This window comes from Plecotus auritus (genome assembly GCF_963455305.1).
Source record: "Plecotus auritus genome assembly, chromosome: 9".
Lineage (NCBI taxonomy): Eukaryota > Metazoa > Chordata > Mammalia > Chiroptera > Vespertilionidae > Plecotus > Plecotus auritus.
The window spans coordinates 56554365-56571921 of record NC_137783.1 but is presented as its reverse complement, the minus strand read 5'-3'; the positions used below and the strand labels follow the sequence as shown (position 1 = coordinate 56571921).

General features: G+C 40.4%; 1 protein-coding gene across 4 annotated transcripts in view; it reads right to left on the bottom strand.

The window, feature by feature from the left end:
- CSGALNACT2 (chondroitin sulfate N-acetylgalactosaminyltransferase 2) overlaps positions 1-17557 on the bottom strand; it is a 44528-nt gene that overhangs the window by 21204 nt on the left and 5767 nt on the right. For all 4 annotated transcript variants that reach the window (XR_013959016.1, XM_080641078.1, XM_080641076.1 and 1 more), the window contains exons 2-4: positions 5460-6395; positions 2919-3135; positions 1484-1585 (exon numbers count right to left, since the gene is read on the bottom strand). Coding sequence is in view for 3 of the 4 variants with exons in the window: in XM_080641078.1 (XP_080497204.1) it covers positions 1484-1585; positions 2919-3135; positions 5460-6120 (980 nt within the window). In the remaining variant the exon portion in view is untranslated. The remainder of the gene's footprint in view (positions 1-1483; positions 1586-2918; positions 3136-5459; positions 6396-17557) is intronic.

The following is a 17557-nucleotide window of genomic DNA, read 5'->3' as shown; positions in this document are numbered from 1 at the left end:
AAATGAAGCGGGGGGGGGGGGGGGGGGGGGGGAGGGAAGCTGGGTGGTGACAGCAGCAAGAAAGGACCTAAAGAGGAAATGACTAATCAGAGGCAGAGAATGAGTGAAAGATGTGGGCTCTCAGACATCAACATCTCAGGGGATCATGAGAATGGTCTTAGTCTGAACTGAAAGAGTGCCATCAGGAGGAGAAGGCAATGTTTGTTTTTACACATCAATGCTATGAGAGAGCCCTTATAAATAGGGACTACAATTTCCTCTTCCATGCCCAGTCCTATTTCTACTACCCCAGTTAGGCTCCTAAGCAGGGTACCTTGAACATAGCTGGTGGGACTCAGTGAAAGTTAGTTGAATGGCCAACTAAATCTGGACTCCTAGGGAAAGCCCACAACTAGCAGAAAGGCAAAGAAGCAAGTAAAGGATACAGAATTGGTGTGGTCAGAAAAGAAAATCAACTTAATATCTTACATTATAAAATATTAACATTTACAAAATATTTACATTTTACAAAGAGCAGAAGAACATTTCAAGAAGAAAGTACTCATTGGGTGTCAAATGTAAAAAAGTGATAAAAGAGGATGGACAGAGCCCTGACCCATTTGGCTCAGTGGATAGAGCATTGGCCTGTGGACTAAAAGGTCCCAGGTTTGGTTCCGGTCAAGGGCATGTACCTTGGTTGCAGGCACATTCCCGATAGGAGGTGTGTAGGAGGCAGCTGATCGATGTTTCTCTCCCATCGATGTTTCTAACTCTCTTTCCCTCTCCCTTCCTCTCTGTAAAAAGTCAATAAAATATATTAAAAAAAAAAAGAGGATGACAGAGAAAAAGCTTAATTTGGCAAGTAGGTCCTTAGAGATGAAAAGGCTGAGGAGCTACGGAATTAATAATGGAGTATTAAGGAATTACTAATTCATTCTTTCTAACCTCTGAGCACCTACTATGTGCCAGGTACTATATGAGTTGTTTGGTTAGAGAACTACTGTCCTGTGAAGTTTAGCTTTGAAAGGACAGGAACCTAACAATAGCTACTGGATACTGTAGAGTCCAGTGGAAGTGTTGTAAGGATAAGGGGAGAGCTTACAGGGTGAGAAGAAGGAACTTGGGGAAATGGAAAGACAGGTAACAAGAGACAAGCTCAAGAGATGATATCAAAGCGAAGGGATTAGATTTAGAAAAAGGGAAAGAGTTCAACAGGAGGAAATAAAGAAGTAATAAATGGAGGCAAACATATAGAACGTGAGTGGGCTGCAGAGCAAGAGCTCCCTGATCATGCCAGGCCGTCTGCTAGGAAGTTAAGTGAAGATGGGTCATTTAGAGTTGCATGAGTGAACCTAGAGGTGAAACGAGGAACTTATCAGCACCACTCACATGCTCAGCCAACTTTTAAACAGCAACTATTCCAAATTAACTCATTAAATATCTAACATTTTCCCTCTTCTAATGTTATATATCAAGGACTTCTAAGTGGACATAGCTCACCCACCTTGTGACAGACTCTAGGATGGACTTGACTTTAGACAGTCCTTCTTTACCAAAATACACCACTGTGAGATGAATCCTCTTGTCCTGATGAATACATACATCCCTAACAGAATTGAAAAATAAAGTTCATTCAAGAAAATATATGAAGCCCTGCTCATTCAGAAAGCAATCACATGAAGCTTTAACAAGAAAATGAATGAGGCATTACTAATTTAAAAGAAAATCACATGAAGTTGTAAGTAAATATAAAAGTGGCAATATTGTTGAATTATTAAAGGCATCATAGCAAATGAATAACAATGGATATGTCTTAAATGAGTGCAATCCTGGAAAGGCCATGGAAGCAGTCCAACAACATTGCCAATTTTCAAAACATTTTGGGAACTTTTGCTTTGGTATTGCCTTCAGAAGCAAAATACAAGCTAGTCAAAGAAGTAAGTCCAATCAGTTCAGAGACAAATAAATAAATATTCATGTTTTGATTTGAGAATTATTTTGTCTTCAGACTGGCTAGTACCAGAAGTTACACCTATCATCAAGGAATATTTGCCATGAATGAGATTTACTGTAAAGAATAATGCAGCTTCTGAAGGCAATTCCAAGAAAGGCAATGAAAAAAGATTTAGGAAATCAGATCTCAAGTAAGCTATTTCAAACATGCAAGACTTATTTGGAAACATGACTTCTAGATATTCTGCTACACAAGAGTGTTAACTTTTAAATCCATCAATTTCAATATGACTGGGTATACAAAGCATCAAAACTAGCATATTACAGTATTTAAAACATGGCAATTGTTAGAATAAAAAAGCAAAACTCTCTGGATAGTTATTCTGATAGGTGGTTATCTTTGAACACTTCAGCATTTTAAAATATCCAAATTAAGTGGCAAAAAATTCTTTTGAAAATTGTCAGTCTCTGCTTCCCAACATGGAATAACTTTCTCCCATTTTTAGTTAAATGTTTGTATTTTTAAATTTTATTTTAATTTTAAAATTCAAATTGTCCTTAAGGGAATTTTCTGAGGAGATAGCAATGTTCTATATCTTGATTAGGGAGCTAGCTACATGAGTATACATTTGTCAAAAGTCGTGAAACCCATATACCTAAAATATGTGGATTTTATTGTATGGAAATTATGCTTCAATAGTTATTTTTAAAAATTCAACTTGTCCTAACATGAATTCACACACATTTATAAGGGTCATCAAATTCAGTTTCTCATAGTTGTCACCCTCAATTTACTTCACAGTTCAAATTGTCAAAAACACAATAAGCTATATATGCTTTTAAAAAAAAGAGAATATAAAAAAGTTCCCCAAAGCCTATAAATTATCCTGTAATTCTAAGTAATCATACTCAGTAAAGATAAATAAGTGAAGGGTAATTTTTTTTTTCAGGCACACTAAGCCAAATCATTAAGCCCTGAGAGTTACCTGAAGTTCTGCATAAACTGCACAAATGCTTCAGTTCTTTCAGCAAGTGGCACGATTATGTTAATAACTGATCTAGTAATGTCAATCATTTCGCTCTTCACTTTTATGAGAGGTCCAAAAGGGCGGAAGAGGGTCACATGTCTATATTCCATAAGGTCTGCTTTCTTAAAAAAGAGTTCATACTGTGTGCCCTTATCTCTCTCGGTGCGGTAATAACCTAAAGGAAAGAGTGAGAGACAAAGATGTCTCCATGTCAAAGTTTATACATTCAATGTGAATATTGATTTTACTCAAAGATCAAAAATATGAAACCAGATCTGTAGGGTTTTTATCTGTTTGTGAAAATATTTATCCCACTATTTATCCCCACAACTATCTATATATATATAAAAGCCTAATATGCAAAGTGTCCCCTCGGGAGTTCGACTGACCGGAAGTTTAATTGCTCGCTATGATGTGCACTGACCACCAGGGGATGGCACGGAACCCCTGGCTGCCAGCAGCCAGGGAAGGGAGGCCCTGGCCGGCAGCCGGCAGCCACTAGGGACCCTACCCGTGCATGAATTTTGTGCACTGGGCCTCTAGTTTCTTTATAAAAGGAGAGGTTAAAAAAAGTTCACGGCTCTGTATATTATTATTCAATCTATAACATATGCTTAACATGACAATTATTCCTTTTTACATATGAATTTTTAAATAGTAAAGCCTACTGACCATCTGAAAAGAAAGAAATTACTTCTAGCAATATTAAATTCTAGACCTGAGAGTTCAAATTTCTATTGCTTGGTTCAACTCAACAAAAATAAAATGAATGCCTTTGTGTCATTCACTGGTGGTATAAAGAGGGCTACATGGTCCCAGTTTTGAGTAAGGGTCAGTTTAGTGACGGAGACAGAAAAATAAAGAAGTAATAAGAAATAATAATATAGTGATACACACGTGTGCACACACATATACACACACCCCAAATACAGTGAAGTCTGACAAAGAAAACATTAGTATAGATTTAAACATGGTGACTTGAGATGCCTTTGGGAGAAAAACATAGAAGTCTACTGGGCTGATTTTTAAGTGTGACACTGAGGAGAAAGATTAGACCTACAGATGTGTGAGTCACTGTCAATGTCTGGGAATAAAATGGAGATAGACCGTTCCCACTCTTCCTGAGGCTTACAGTCAAGCAGGAACCACAAATCAGGAAATAAGCAATACCATAAGACAATAACTATGAGAGGGGACACAGGCAGAAGTTACAAGCACACACAGGAAGCACTGTTATCTTAGAGTTGCAGGTTGGAGATGACTTCCCAGAAGTGTCTTCTAAGCTGAAGTCTGGAAAGAGGAATAGGAATTGCTCAGTTGTCAGTAATTATTTTTTGGTGAGGGGAGTATCACAGTGGAGGAAAAACGAGGGACAAAATATACTCCACACAGAGAAAAATCTTGTAAGTGACAGAATTCAAGGAAAGTTATAAGCAGAATATAAAACTGGCATTGGTTCCTTTCTTTTCAGGCAAATGTGAAGACATTTTACACGTTACGTAGTTATCTTTCTCAGCAGCTTTCAATTCTGCTATAAACTACAAACATAAAGGGAAAAGCCAAAAAGCTGAGCTTGCAGAAAAACTGGAAGAATTTTGAGAGAAGCAACCCACTGAAAATGGCAGGAAGTGACAGCAGAAAAAAGAGGTGGCAACAGGGAGAAGACAATTGAAATGCCAGAAAAGTATAATGCTCTCTGATGGCCTCCAAAGGTCTCAAGGTATTACATTACAGTATAGCATGTGACATCTATGCTGATTCAGGGTCAAAATCACTACACTGTTTAGAGTCAAGCAAAGAGAAAGATTTATATCTAAAATGGTTTTAAGCCTGTAATTAAATATCCAGCACAGATTATTAAGATGGAGATGAGCAGGGATCTGTAATTATTCCTGTTTATATCAATCAACAAATATCTCAAATTCATAGCTGTGTTCCTCAACTTTTGAGTCATGTCCCATCTTGATATATAAAAATCCCATGCCCTTTCTGCAGTTTATATTAGGAAAATACTTTTCCAAATCCCAAACATGCATTTTAAATCCATGTATGCCTCCTTGATGTTGTCACATATCTTCTCTCCTCCCTCCAAAATAGAGAATAACCACTAATCTACAAAATTAGTTTTTTTCATTACTTTATCAAATGGTTTTTAAATCTTGAGCGTTAGTTCATACATTCTTAAAAAAATATAAGGAAGGAACAAGACCAGATAAGAGAGGAATGCAAATACATACACATGTTAATACAGAAACAGCCCTAAGAGTTTTCAGCGTGGGCAGTAGTCTTCTGTATAAGCTTAGATTTATTCTATTTCCCTGGTTCTTATTCTCTACTTTATTACAATCATATGATAATTTTTTTCAAAAAGCCACTTCAAACTCTTGGTGGAATGCAGTGGGTAAACACTTAAATGTTTTAATACTGTGGAAAATGACTGATTTACCAGCATACAATAATAGCATTTTGTCATACTAACATAACTATTTTTCACATTACCTTCTATGAAGTCATTCTCATTAAATATCAGTTTCTCTCCAAGGGTACCATCCTCATCTTCCTGTTCATCATCTTCATCAGGATTATTAATGACCTCCAAGCCAGCTTCAATAACTTCCACCAATTCATCTCTCTTGTCTTTTCTAACTGGCTTTTCCTCAGGATGGCGAGTAAGACCCATTTCCAATTGGAATACTTTCATTAAGGTAAAACTTTCAAAGGGAATGACCCCATACTCACTAGGTAGTTTGGCTCCTATGCTAACTTCAGCTTTGTCAATCTGGGAATGAAGAAACTCTAAAAGATCACTAGGTGCTTGTTCTTTGTGGCCTTGATAGCCTATGCCATTAGCCCCTACATTCTTTCTTTCTTGTAATGATCTCATCTTCTCACTCATTTCTTGTAATTCTTGTTTTAGTTGGGCAATTTGGCGTTTCAGACTGGTTGCCCTGGTTTGATAATGTTCTTCTTGCTCCTGTAGTAGGGCTTGATAATACTCTTTACCATAATTTTCTCCAATGACCCCGGGAAGAGATGCATTTCCATCAGTCTGTGGGGCACATTCCAGAAGATATAAAAACAGTACCAAACTGCAGAGTAAAGCAAGACCGAACAGCAACCAGTGGGTCCGGGTCTGAAGAATCAATCCTCTTCTAGGCATTCTTATTAATGTAGACTTGCCCAATGAGGTAAGTTCTTTGAGTGTTCATACCTTTAGTAAAAGGTTATCAAAAAATTCAAAACAAAATCAGGATTCCATAAAAGGTACCAAAATGAATTCTTCTGTAGCTTAAAAAATTTCTTCCTTTAGCACTCAAGCCTACTTGTAGAAATGAGAAGTTATGCATACTTCCTATATTGTTACCGCGATATCCAGAATGAAGAAATCTGATCTACAGAATCAGATAAAATTCCATTATATGGGTGGTGACCTTTCTGAAAGAAACAGATCAGAATCAATCAGAATTTTGTTTCCTTAAGTATATCAATTGTTGGCAGCCTCAGTAAATTTATGTGACAACTATATGTTGAACACCATGAGAGGTATCAATACAATTTAGAATATTAGTAAATTGTGGAAGAAATTATTAAGAAAAATACTATATAATAAAATAGCAATATGCAAATGAACCATCACTCCACTACACCCACAAGCCACGCCCACCAACCAATCAGGAGGGAATATGCAAATAAACCCAACCAAGATGGCTGCAGCCGCAGAGAGCAGGAGAGAGGCTTGGGTTTCCCTGGCAATGGAGGAAGCCAAGCTTTCCACCTGCCCTTGCCGGCCCAGGCCTCCACTCAATGCTACAAAGTTTCAATTATAAAAGATAAATCCCAACAGAAATGGCGGCAGCCATGAAGCTGGAGAGAGCAGGAGGCTAGGGTTGCCCACGGCGATAGAGGAAGCCAAGCTTCTGCAGCCCTGGCCTGCTTTGGCCTCCACTTAAGGCTACAAAGTTTCAATTATAGAAGATAAATAAATCCCAACAGAAATGGCTGCAGCCACGGAGTGAGCAGAAGGCTTGGCTCCACTCCAGGCTACAAAGTTTCAATTGTAGAAGATAAATAAATCCCAGATCCCAGGGCCTCTGCTTGGGTTGCTGGGGGGGGGGCGTGGCCGGCCTGCAAACCACCACAAGCCCCTCGCCCAGGCCACCACACACCCCAAGGGAACCCCCACCCGGGACACCCTTCAGAGCAAATCAGCCAGCCCCCACCCATGCACCAGGCCTCTATCCTTTCTAATGAAAGAGTAATATGCAGATTGACCATCACTCCAACACACAAGATGGCTGCCCCCATGAGGTCAAAGATCCTGCCCCCATGTGGACACAGATGGCCACCACAAGATGGCCAGCAGGGGAGGGCAGTTGGGAGGGACCAGGCCTGCAAGGGAGGGCAGTTGGGGGCAATCAAGCCTGCTGGGGAGGGCAGTTAGGGGTGACCCAGCTGGCAGAGGAGGGAAGTTGGGGGTGACTGGGTCTGCAGGGAAGGGCAGTTGGGGGGGACCCAGGCCTGCAGGGGAGGGCAGTTAGGGGTGACCAGGCCCTGCAGGAGAAGGCAGTTAGGGGCAAACAGGCTGGCAGGGGAGCAGTTAGGCATCAATCAGGCTGGCAGGGGAGTGGTTAGGGGGTGATCAGGCTGGCAGGCAGAAGCAGTTAAGGGGCAATCAGGAAGGCAAGCAGGCGAGCAGTTGGGAGCTAGCAGTCCTGGATTGTGAGACGGATATCTGACTGCCCGTTTAGGCCCTAACTGCTCGGGCCTAAACCGGCAGTCAGACATCCCTCGAGGGCTCCCAGATTGGAGAGGGCTGGGCTGAGAGACACCCCCCCCCCCCGCCGTGCACGAATTTCATGCACCAGGCCTCTAGTATTTTATAAAACACAAAAATATGACATGTAATACTCCCAACCAGAGTAATGAATTAAAGAAACATTAAAATTAAGTTTAGCATAGTTTGTGTTAATAGATTCTACTGTTCTCTATTTGGACACTAGAGGCCTGGTGCACAAAATTCGTGCACGGGGGTGGGGGTGGGGGTGGGGGTGGGGTCCCTTAGCCCAGCCTGCACCCTCTTGCAATCCGGGACCCCTCAGAGGATGTCCAACTGCTGGTTTAGGTGAAATCTGGGATCGCTGGCTCCTAACTGCTCTCCTGCCTGCCTGCCTGATCACCCCTAACTGCTCGCCTGCCTGCTTGATCACCCCTAACCGCCTCTGCCTGCCTGATTGTCCTTAACTACTCTGCCTGCCTGCCTGATGCTTCTAACTGCTCGCCTGACTGCCTGATCACCCCTAACCACTCTGCCTATCTGCCTGATCACCCCTAACACTCTGCCTGCCTGCCTGACCGCCCCTAACCACTCTGCCTGCCTGCCTGATGCCCCTAACTGCTCGCCTGCCTGCCTGATCACCCCTAACCACTCGCCTGCCTGCCTGTCTGATCGCCCCTAACCACTCTGCCTGCCTTCCTGATCACCCCTAACCACTCGCCTGCCTGCCTGATAGCCCCTAACTGCCTCTGCCTGCCTGCCTCATTGCCCCTAACTGCTTGCCTGCCTGCCTCATCACCCCTAACCACGTCTGCCTGCCTGCCTGATCAACCCTAACAGACTCTGCCTTGGCCCCCGCCGCCGTAGCCTCTTCCGGAAGGACGTCTGGAAGGTCGTTCAGCTGTCCAGTCTAATTAGCATATAACGCTTTTATTATTATAGATTATATTGCATGTAGCTCTATATTAACATAATATTTCAATCAACACACCGTTCCCCACCTATTACATATCACAATTTGGGTACTGAGTTTCCAGAAATTGTTTTTTTTTGTTATATTAATAATGGCTTGCTAGGGAGACTTAGGTTCTTTTGGTTTATTCAATTCAAGAATTTTACTTCATTAATTTCTATGATTCAAATCAGTCAATCCAAGAGCCTTAAAATTAAGTGGAGGGAAAAACAATTTCAAAAGGTCACAGACATCTGAAAAACACATTAAAAAACATTTTTACATCCAAAATCCTCCAATAGATTATTTGAGCATTAGATCATATAATTCTTTCAGAGCAACAGATTTCCTACACTTCTGGAAAGAGTCTATATAAAGAAAAAACATGAACATTTTAATGTGTTGTTTTGTTTTTTTTTGCAGGGGAAAAAAAAACCTTTTATAAATTTACAAAATTACATGGTACCATCTATACCACAACCAGTTGTGTGAACTCTCCCCCTGTTTCTTTCTGAACAAAGGATTCTTAACTCTAGAAGTATATATGGTTAAACTTAGCAGTCAGGAGACAGGGGAGACCTCTGCCCCAGACAGAACTTCTATTCTAATGAAGTGTTTGTCAAGAAGGATATGTAATAGTACAATAGGCTTTTAAGAGATGTTCTCTACCAGTGCAGCAGGACCTATGGAAGAAGATCACCAGGAACATGAGTCCTAGTCACTTTCTTACTGATTAGGAAAGCCTGGATGCTTTTTGTGAAAGATGCTGCATTGCGTGTTTTTTTGTGGAACATCCTATCTAATAAAGAGGGAATATGCTAATTGACCATCACGCCCTTACAAAGATGGTGCCCACAGCCAATAAGGAGGGAATATGCTAATTGAACGTCACGCCCTCAAAGATGGCGGTGCCCACAGCCACAAGATGGCGGTGCCCAGTCCCCTCAGCAGACCTGGCCATGCTACACACCTGCCTCCGGAGTCCCCCAGTCCCTTCAGTCCCCCAGCCTCCCAAGGCCAGCCCGAGGCACAGGCAAGCCTTGGATGGTGGCTGCCCAGCTGACGCCTGAGGCACAGGTAAGCCTCGGATGGTGGCTGCCCAGCTGCCCAGGGTGGGCCTGAGGCACAGGCAAGTCTCAGATGGTGGCTGCACAGCTGCTCAGGGCTGGCCCGAGACGCAGGCAAGCCTTGGATGACAGCTGCCCAGCCTCCCAGGGCCGCCCAAGGCTTGTGCTGCCGGCAGTGGCAGCAGCAGAGGTGTGATGGGGGCATCGCCTTCCCCTGATCGCCGGGTTGCCTCCCGCCCCGAGTGCTCCCAGACTGTGAGAGGGGGCAGGCTGGGCTGAGTGAGTTTTCATGCACTGGGCCTCTAGTCCTTTATAATAAAAGGCTAATATGCAAATTGACTGAACAGCGGAAAGACTGGTCGCTATGATGTGCACTGACCCCCAGGGGGCAGACGCTTAAAGCAGGAGCTGCCCCCTGGTGGTCAATGCGCTCCCAGACGGGGAGCACCACTCAGCCAGAAGCTGGGCTCATGGCTGGCGAGCACAGCAGCAGTGGCGGGAGCCTCGCAACGCTAAGTATGTCCCACTGACGGAGGGCTCCCGAACTGCAAGAGGTTGCAGGCTGGGCTGAGGGACCCCCCACCCCAAGTGCATGAATTTCATGCACCGGGCCTCTATGTATAAAATGTAGGATAGATTCAAACTTCTTATGGTTAATAGACCACAAACAATGGGTACCCTTAGCCATTTATTGCTTTAGTTAACCAAATGATAATGAAGTAGCTTGAAAAATTTAATTCACCACTGAAATAGCAGTATATGTCACATATAGTTTTGTTACAATTATATATACGTATATTTATAAGATTTCCACATAAAATGTATTTATAAGTGGGCTGAGCTTTACTATGACAGCATCTACTTTATAGATTGTAAATTTTGTTTAATTGTAAATGATGTAGGAAACAGATAGAAAAAATTTTGGTATTAAGAAATTATCTAGGGAGTGTATGAGATCTTACTCCCTGGCATATGCTGTCAGTTTGGCTCAAATAAACTCTTATAAAAATCCTCTACAGGTTTGGACATTTCTTACATTGGCGTTTACTTGGCATAGTGTGACAGGATTCCGAAGAAGCCCACCCAGGACCATCCTGTGGCCCTGGACCGGTACTAGGTAAAGCAAGGGCTCGTTGTACCCCACAGACTCTCCACTTTGTATCAAGTGAACTTGGGTGAATCCTGGGCCTCTTTGCTTTAAGTAGCAGGCTATGGCTTTATTTGAACTATTTTTAGAAAATCCTTGAGGTGGATAATGGTTGAGATAACTTGGTGAGAGGGGAGAAAAAGTGGGTTGCTGCTTTTACTAGTAATTTCAGCGTTTTGATTGGATTGCTTACTGAGAGTATGAACAAAATCTCTGCTAATTAAATGAGAGACTGAGCTCTCTTTAGCTCTGAGAAAGGACACTTGCTCCCCAACCCAATAACAGTTGCTTCAGACCCCCGAATCCAGAGAGGCAGAGAAGGTGCCAGTGAGGTAGTGCAGCCAATCCCAGAGAAGCATGCAGGAGCCCTGGAAGGACAGAGAGCCTTGAAATGGGTTCACCCTGAAAGAGTGGGACCTGAGAGAGGGGCCCTGTCTTGGAAGGCATCGCTATTCTTGCTGCATTTGATAAGCTCTTGCTGGCCCTTGTTTGAGTATTCTTAGGTGACGAAGAATCTTTGTGGGGTTTCCAGAGAAAAAAAATTTCTCTAGGGTATAAAGCAGTCCTATAAAGATATCCACTGCAATTAGCTCGTCTAGAGAAGTGCATGTAAGGGTTGGTTTTCCCTAGAACTTTGTTCACACTCTACAGATCTCAAAATTAACTTGGGAAATCATGCCACCCAGGTCAATAAGGCCCACCATGTCAGCCTCCCATTTATAACTAAGATGGCCAAAATGAGGATCCTCTGATACTTCTAAACGATTTTTTTTCATGCACAATTAGGAAAAGCTGGCTATAAAATTAGGCAGAATGAATAAAAATCATATTTAATTCGTCTCTTGAATCTTCAAAAAGAGGATATAAATAAATAGATCACCTATGATGTTGTTTAGGTGTCAACACAATTTTTTTGTGGTATTAAAAATGGCTGTCCTTACAGCTGATCAATGATCCTCTCTCATCATTGGTGTTTCAATCTCTCTTTCCCTCTCCCCTTCTTCTCTGAAATCAATAAAAATGCATTTTACTAAATCAATCAATCAATGGCTGTCCTTATTTTAAAAGGGAGAAGGTCATTTGGAACTTGACTTGTCAAGGACAAATATGAATTGTAAATGCCTCCTAAACAGAATTTAGATCCAACTGTTCTCTCTTTGTGTCTGTCTGTATGTATCTACATATATGTATGTTATAAATGTGAGGTAATTTTCTACCTCTGGATGGTATTGTTAAAATTAATTTAAAGCCAACCACTTCCGAGAATTGGGTATTCTAAAATTCTCAGAAATATAGAAACTAACTCAAATGCTTTTCAAGTATACATGATCTAAGGTTAATCCTTAGTAAATAAAAACTTGCTTAAGTTTACTGCTTCAAATAAAACATAATGTCTTTATTTTGCCTGGGTTTTACAAAAGTAAGTCATTGTTAATAAATGACTTTTATGTCTATTGAAAACGTTTTCAGAGATTATAAAATGTCCAGTTAAAGAATGCTTTCCATTAGAAATTGATGTTTTCATTAGAAATTGAGGTTTTAAGGGTTAAAAGTCTCAATATAGACAGAAATAACTTGCAGTGTTCCAGAAGGGCCCCTGGAATATGTCAAATGACTTGTCTTTTATGTTAAATTGCAAGGGAAAACAGAGGGAAAAATATGAAGAGTTAGGGCTATGGAAAACCCAACATAGCTGCTTGGTTTTTCCCTGCTCCCTGGCTCCCCATTTTCCAGTTTTTGCATTCCTTCATGCATCACAATGCATTTAAGCTGAACTTAGATGAAGAAACTTATGGGCTGACATTACTGAAAGCAGACGTTACACTATCGCCAAGGTTTGATAGAGTCACTTCAAGACAATGCCAAGTTGGTAACTGCGACCTTTCACAGTGAACTCCCAGGAGACAAAGACTTTAAAATTTTGATTATTGAAAAGGACATCAAATAAAAGCTACTCTCCAACTCCATTAGAAGGGGCCTTATCAGGCACCTAAATGCAAATGGACATCCACCCCCATCTCTGATACTCATTTCCATTTACCACTGTCATCAAAGCCCTCTAGGGTGAGAAACTGCTGACATCAGAAGTAGACAGCTATCCCAAGACATTGACAAACCTGTATACCTATGGACTGATACTGAACTCAGAATCCATTTTGACTGTCATAAGTTATTTGTTCTTTGGGTTTTTCTACATAGTCCAACTGTTTATGATTACTGAACATGTATAAGATAACTGTTAACACTCTTTTTATGATTTATGTAATTGTTATATTAGATGTCAAATACAGAAAAATGAGACAGAAGGCAAAACTTGGATCATGATAGTCATAAGACAGAAATGATCTAGAGTGTTTTTTTCCTAAGGAAGGCCATAAGACCTGTCTTCCATTTACCTGCCCTTTCCTTTTTTGGGGAAAATTTGGCCTCAGGTCAGATCATATGGTTCCAGTATTGCCCCATCCCCAGTGGTTCACAAGATGAAGTCAATACGGAGACTTCCTAGGAGTGAGCCTTTCTAGCACTGTGAGAACACATTATCTGACCAAAAAGTCAGTCATCAATGCATTCATCATGTTGATTTATTACCAAAAGGGGAAACTGTGAATGAAAAAAAAAAAAGGGGGGGGGGCTCCTATAGAAAGTAACCTTACATAGTGACCTGATCATAAATTCCTACCTGGGCAGGTTATAGTGGGTTAGTCATGCCCCAGGTTTGGAACTTCTTTAGTGAAAGGTTTTAAGCTAGCCCTATCCATTGCTCTTGTGCATCTAGGTTAACACATCTTTGAAATACCAGAAGAAGTAATATCCTTTGAAAGGTGTATTAATCCTCAAGAGAGCACAGAATCTTGTTAACTAACCTATAATCCAATCCCCACCTTGCTCTCTCCAATCTTTGGTTAAGTCCTGTCTTTAATTTCTCAAGTGCATAAAAGAAACTGCAGCCCTAGCTGGTTTGGCTGAGTGGTAGAGCATCGGCCCACGGACTGAAGGGTCCCAGGTTTGATTCCTGGGTTGCAGGCTCCATCCCAGGCCCTGGTCCGGAGCATAGAGGAGGCAACTAATTGATCTGTCTCTCTCACTTCAATGTTTCACTCTTGCTGTCTCTACCCATCCCTTCCACTATTTATAAACAAACAAACAAAAAATAAGGATGCAAGGCTATTATTAGTTCTATGACTTGACCATGCCTTAAAACCCTAATTCTTAGCATAAGACACCACTCAAATTTCATTAATTAAAAAATAAAATTTTGTGGTATCTCTTTTAAATATTTATAAGTTATTACTAGCCCATTATGGAAAAGACTAAAACTAAAAATATGGAAACAATCTTATATAAATTAATAAAGTTATACATATTTAAGTATACTATACTCAAACTGTTTTGAAGTGAAACTTGGTAACAGAACTAATGTAAACTAAGCACATCTACCTTTTTTCAATATGATACCTCCTAGTTTTTTTTCCTTATATAGACAATGTATTTTAAACTGTGAGATATAACCCATTAACGCGTCATACCAAAGGTTTATTTTTCATTGAAACAGAACAGGAAATATCAGTATATATTACATACAGCAGTAAGTTTTGTGTTGCAATTATACATATATATGATCTCTACAGAACTGAATTTATACATGTTGCTGTTATATCTTGATTGCCATCATTCTATGCAATGTGTTGGTATCATAAATCACTCATAGCACAGATTTAATCCCAAGCAAACTTCTAAGCATAAACTGCAGATAGTTAAGTGTTCTGAGGAGAGAATGGGATATACTGTGGAGATAAAAAAAAATAAGCTGTTAAAGATATGGAATACAAAATCAAAGATCTCAGAGTTGCAAAAAACTTTAGAAGCCATCAATTCTTACTCTCTAAAACAGACTAAAGAGACTTTCTCTTATAGCCCAGATGGAGTAACAGGGACCAGATTTACTCTCACACTTGAAATAACCAAAAACAAACAAACAAACAAACCTCCAAATATGAAATAATAGTTTCAAGATACTGAATACTGGTAATAAAAGAAAGTGATCCCTGGAGAAACAAGAAACAGTTGCCCAACTTACTGCCTTAGTCTTCAGGCCAGAGCACAGGTAGCAAAACCTAAACAGAGCCCAACAGACTCCTTAAGTTGATGAGATGGAGCTGACAGTCTGGGCAGACCAAGGCAATTAGGTTTAAAGGATATAATCTGAGAGGTGAGATCTGCAGAGAGAGAGAACTCCAGAGATCTGAAGAGGACAGTATTTGTGAATTCAGCAGAGCACTGATAAGTGCAGGCATGTGAAGAAACTGATGTGAAGGAAAGAACCACACAAAAAATTAGAGGACATAGAACTCAGCATTCATATAGGGCCAGGAATAGTGCACGTACCCACCAGACAGACTGGAAAACCACCCAAATTCATAAGGGAATGGGTAGAGTACTCAAAAGGATCTTATCTCTAGACTAAACATGGCTCTGGTCCTAACAAATCTTTTTTAAAAAAATCATTTTTAATTTTCTTTTTTTTTAAAATATTTTATTGATTTCTTACAGAGAGGAAAGGGAGAGGATAGATAGTTAGAAACATCGATGAGAGAGAAACATCGATCAGCTGCCTCCTGCACACCTCCTACTGGGGATGTGCCCGCAACCCAGGTACATGCCCTTAACCGGAATCGAACCCAGGACCCTTCAGTCCGCAGGCCGACGCTCTATCCACTGAGCCAAACCGGTCAGGGCATCATTTTTAATTTTCAATTACAATTGATTCATATTATTGTATTAGTTTTAGGTGTACACCCCAGTGATTAAAAATAACTTACTAAATGATCATCCTGATAAATCTCACACGATACACAGTTATTAGAATATTACCAACTATATTCCCTATGCTGTACTTTACATCCCCATGACTATTCCATAACAACCAATTTGTACTTCTTAATCCCTTCACCTTTTTTAGCCATCTCCCAACCCCCCTCCTATCTGGCATCCATCAAAAAATTCTCTGTATCTATGAGTTTCTGTTCTGCTTGTTATTTAGTTTGGTTTTTAGATTCAATTGTTGATAGACATGTATTTATTGCTGTTTTATTGTTCATAGTTTTTCTCTTTTTTTTTCCTTTTTCTTTGTAAAGAAGACCCTTTAACATTTCATATAATACTGGTTTGATGGTGATGGACTCATTTAGCTTCTTCTTGTCTGGGAAGCTCTTTATCTGCTCTTTCATTTTAATTGATGCCTTTGCATTATAGGTCCTTGCTTTTCATCACTTTGAATATTTCTTGTCACTCCCTTTTTTTAAATTTTTAAAAAAATATATTTTATTGATTTTTTACAGAGAGGAAGGGAGAGGGATAGAGAGTTAGAAACATCAATGAGAGAGAAACATCGATCAGCTGCCTCCTGCACACCTCCTACTGGGGATGTGCCCACAAGCAAGGTACATGCCCTTGACAGGAACTGAACCCGGGACCCTTTAGTCCGCATGCCGATGCTCTATCCACTGGGCCAGCGATCGGCAAACTGTGGCTCGCGAGACACATGCGGCTCTTTGGCCCCTTGAGTGTGGCTCTTCCACAAAATACCACGGCCTGGGCGAGTCTATTTTGAAGAAGTGGCGTTAGAAGAAGTTTAAAAAATTTGGCTCTCAAAAGAAATTTCAATCATTGTACTGTTGATATTTGGCTCTGTTGACTAATGAGTTTGCCGACCACTGCACTGGCCAAACCGGCCAGGGCTTGTCACTCCCTTTTGGCTTGCAAAGTTTCTGTTGATAAATCAGCTGACTGTCTTATGGGAGCTAGCTTGTAGGTAATTTACTGCTTTTCTCATTCTCTCTTTGTGTTTAACCTTTGCCATTTTAATTATGATGTGTCTTAATGTGGGCCTCTTTGGGTTCATCTTGTTTGGGACTCTGAGCTTCCTGAACTTGTATGTCTATTTCCTTCACCAAGTTAGGGAAGTTTTCTGTCATTTTTTCAAATATATTTTAATTTCTTGCTCTCTCTTCCCCTTCTGGCACCTCCACGATGCAAATATTGGTTGAAGTCATACCAGAGACTCCTTACACTATTTTTATTTATTTGGATTCTTTTCTCTTTTTGCTGTTCTGATTGGGTGTATTTTGCTTCCTTATATTCCCAATCGCTGATTTGATTCTCAGCTTTATCTACTCTACTGTTTGTTTTTTAGATTCCACAAATAAGTGAACTAATATGGTATCTGTCTTTCTCTGTTTGACATATTTCGCTTAGCATAATACCCTTTAGGTCTATCCATATTGTCACAAATGGTAAGGTTTCATTCATTTTATGGCCGAGTAATATTCCATTCTATATATGTACCGCTTTTTCTTTATCTGATCATCTACTGATGAACACTTAGGTTTGGGGACTGGGTGAAAAAGGTGAAAGGATTAAGAAGTACAAAATGGCAGTTGTAAAATAAGCATGAGGATATAAAGTATAGCATAAAGAATATAGTCAATAATATTGTAATAGCTATGTAGGGTGCCAGGTGGGTACTATACTTATTAGGGGGAACACTTCCTAAGTTATATAAATATCTAATCACTATGCTGTGCCCCTGAAACTAATATAATCCTGAATGTCAAGTGTAATTTTTTTATAAAGTATGAAAAGACAAGTTACAGACCT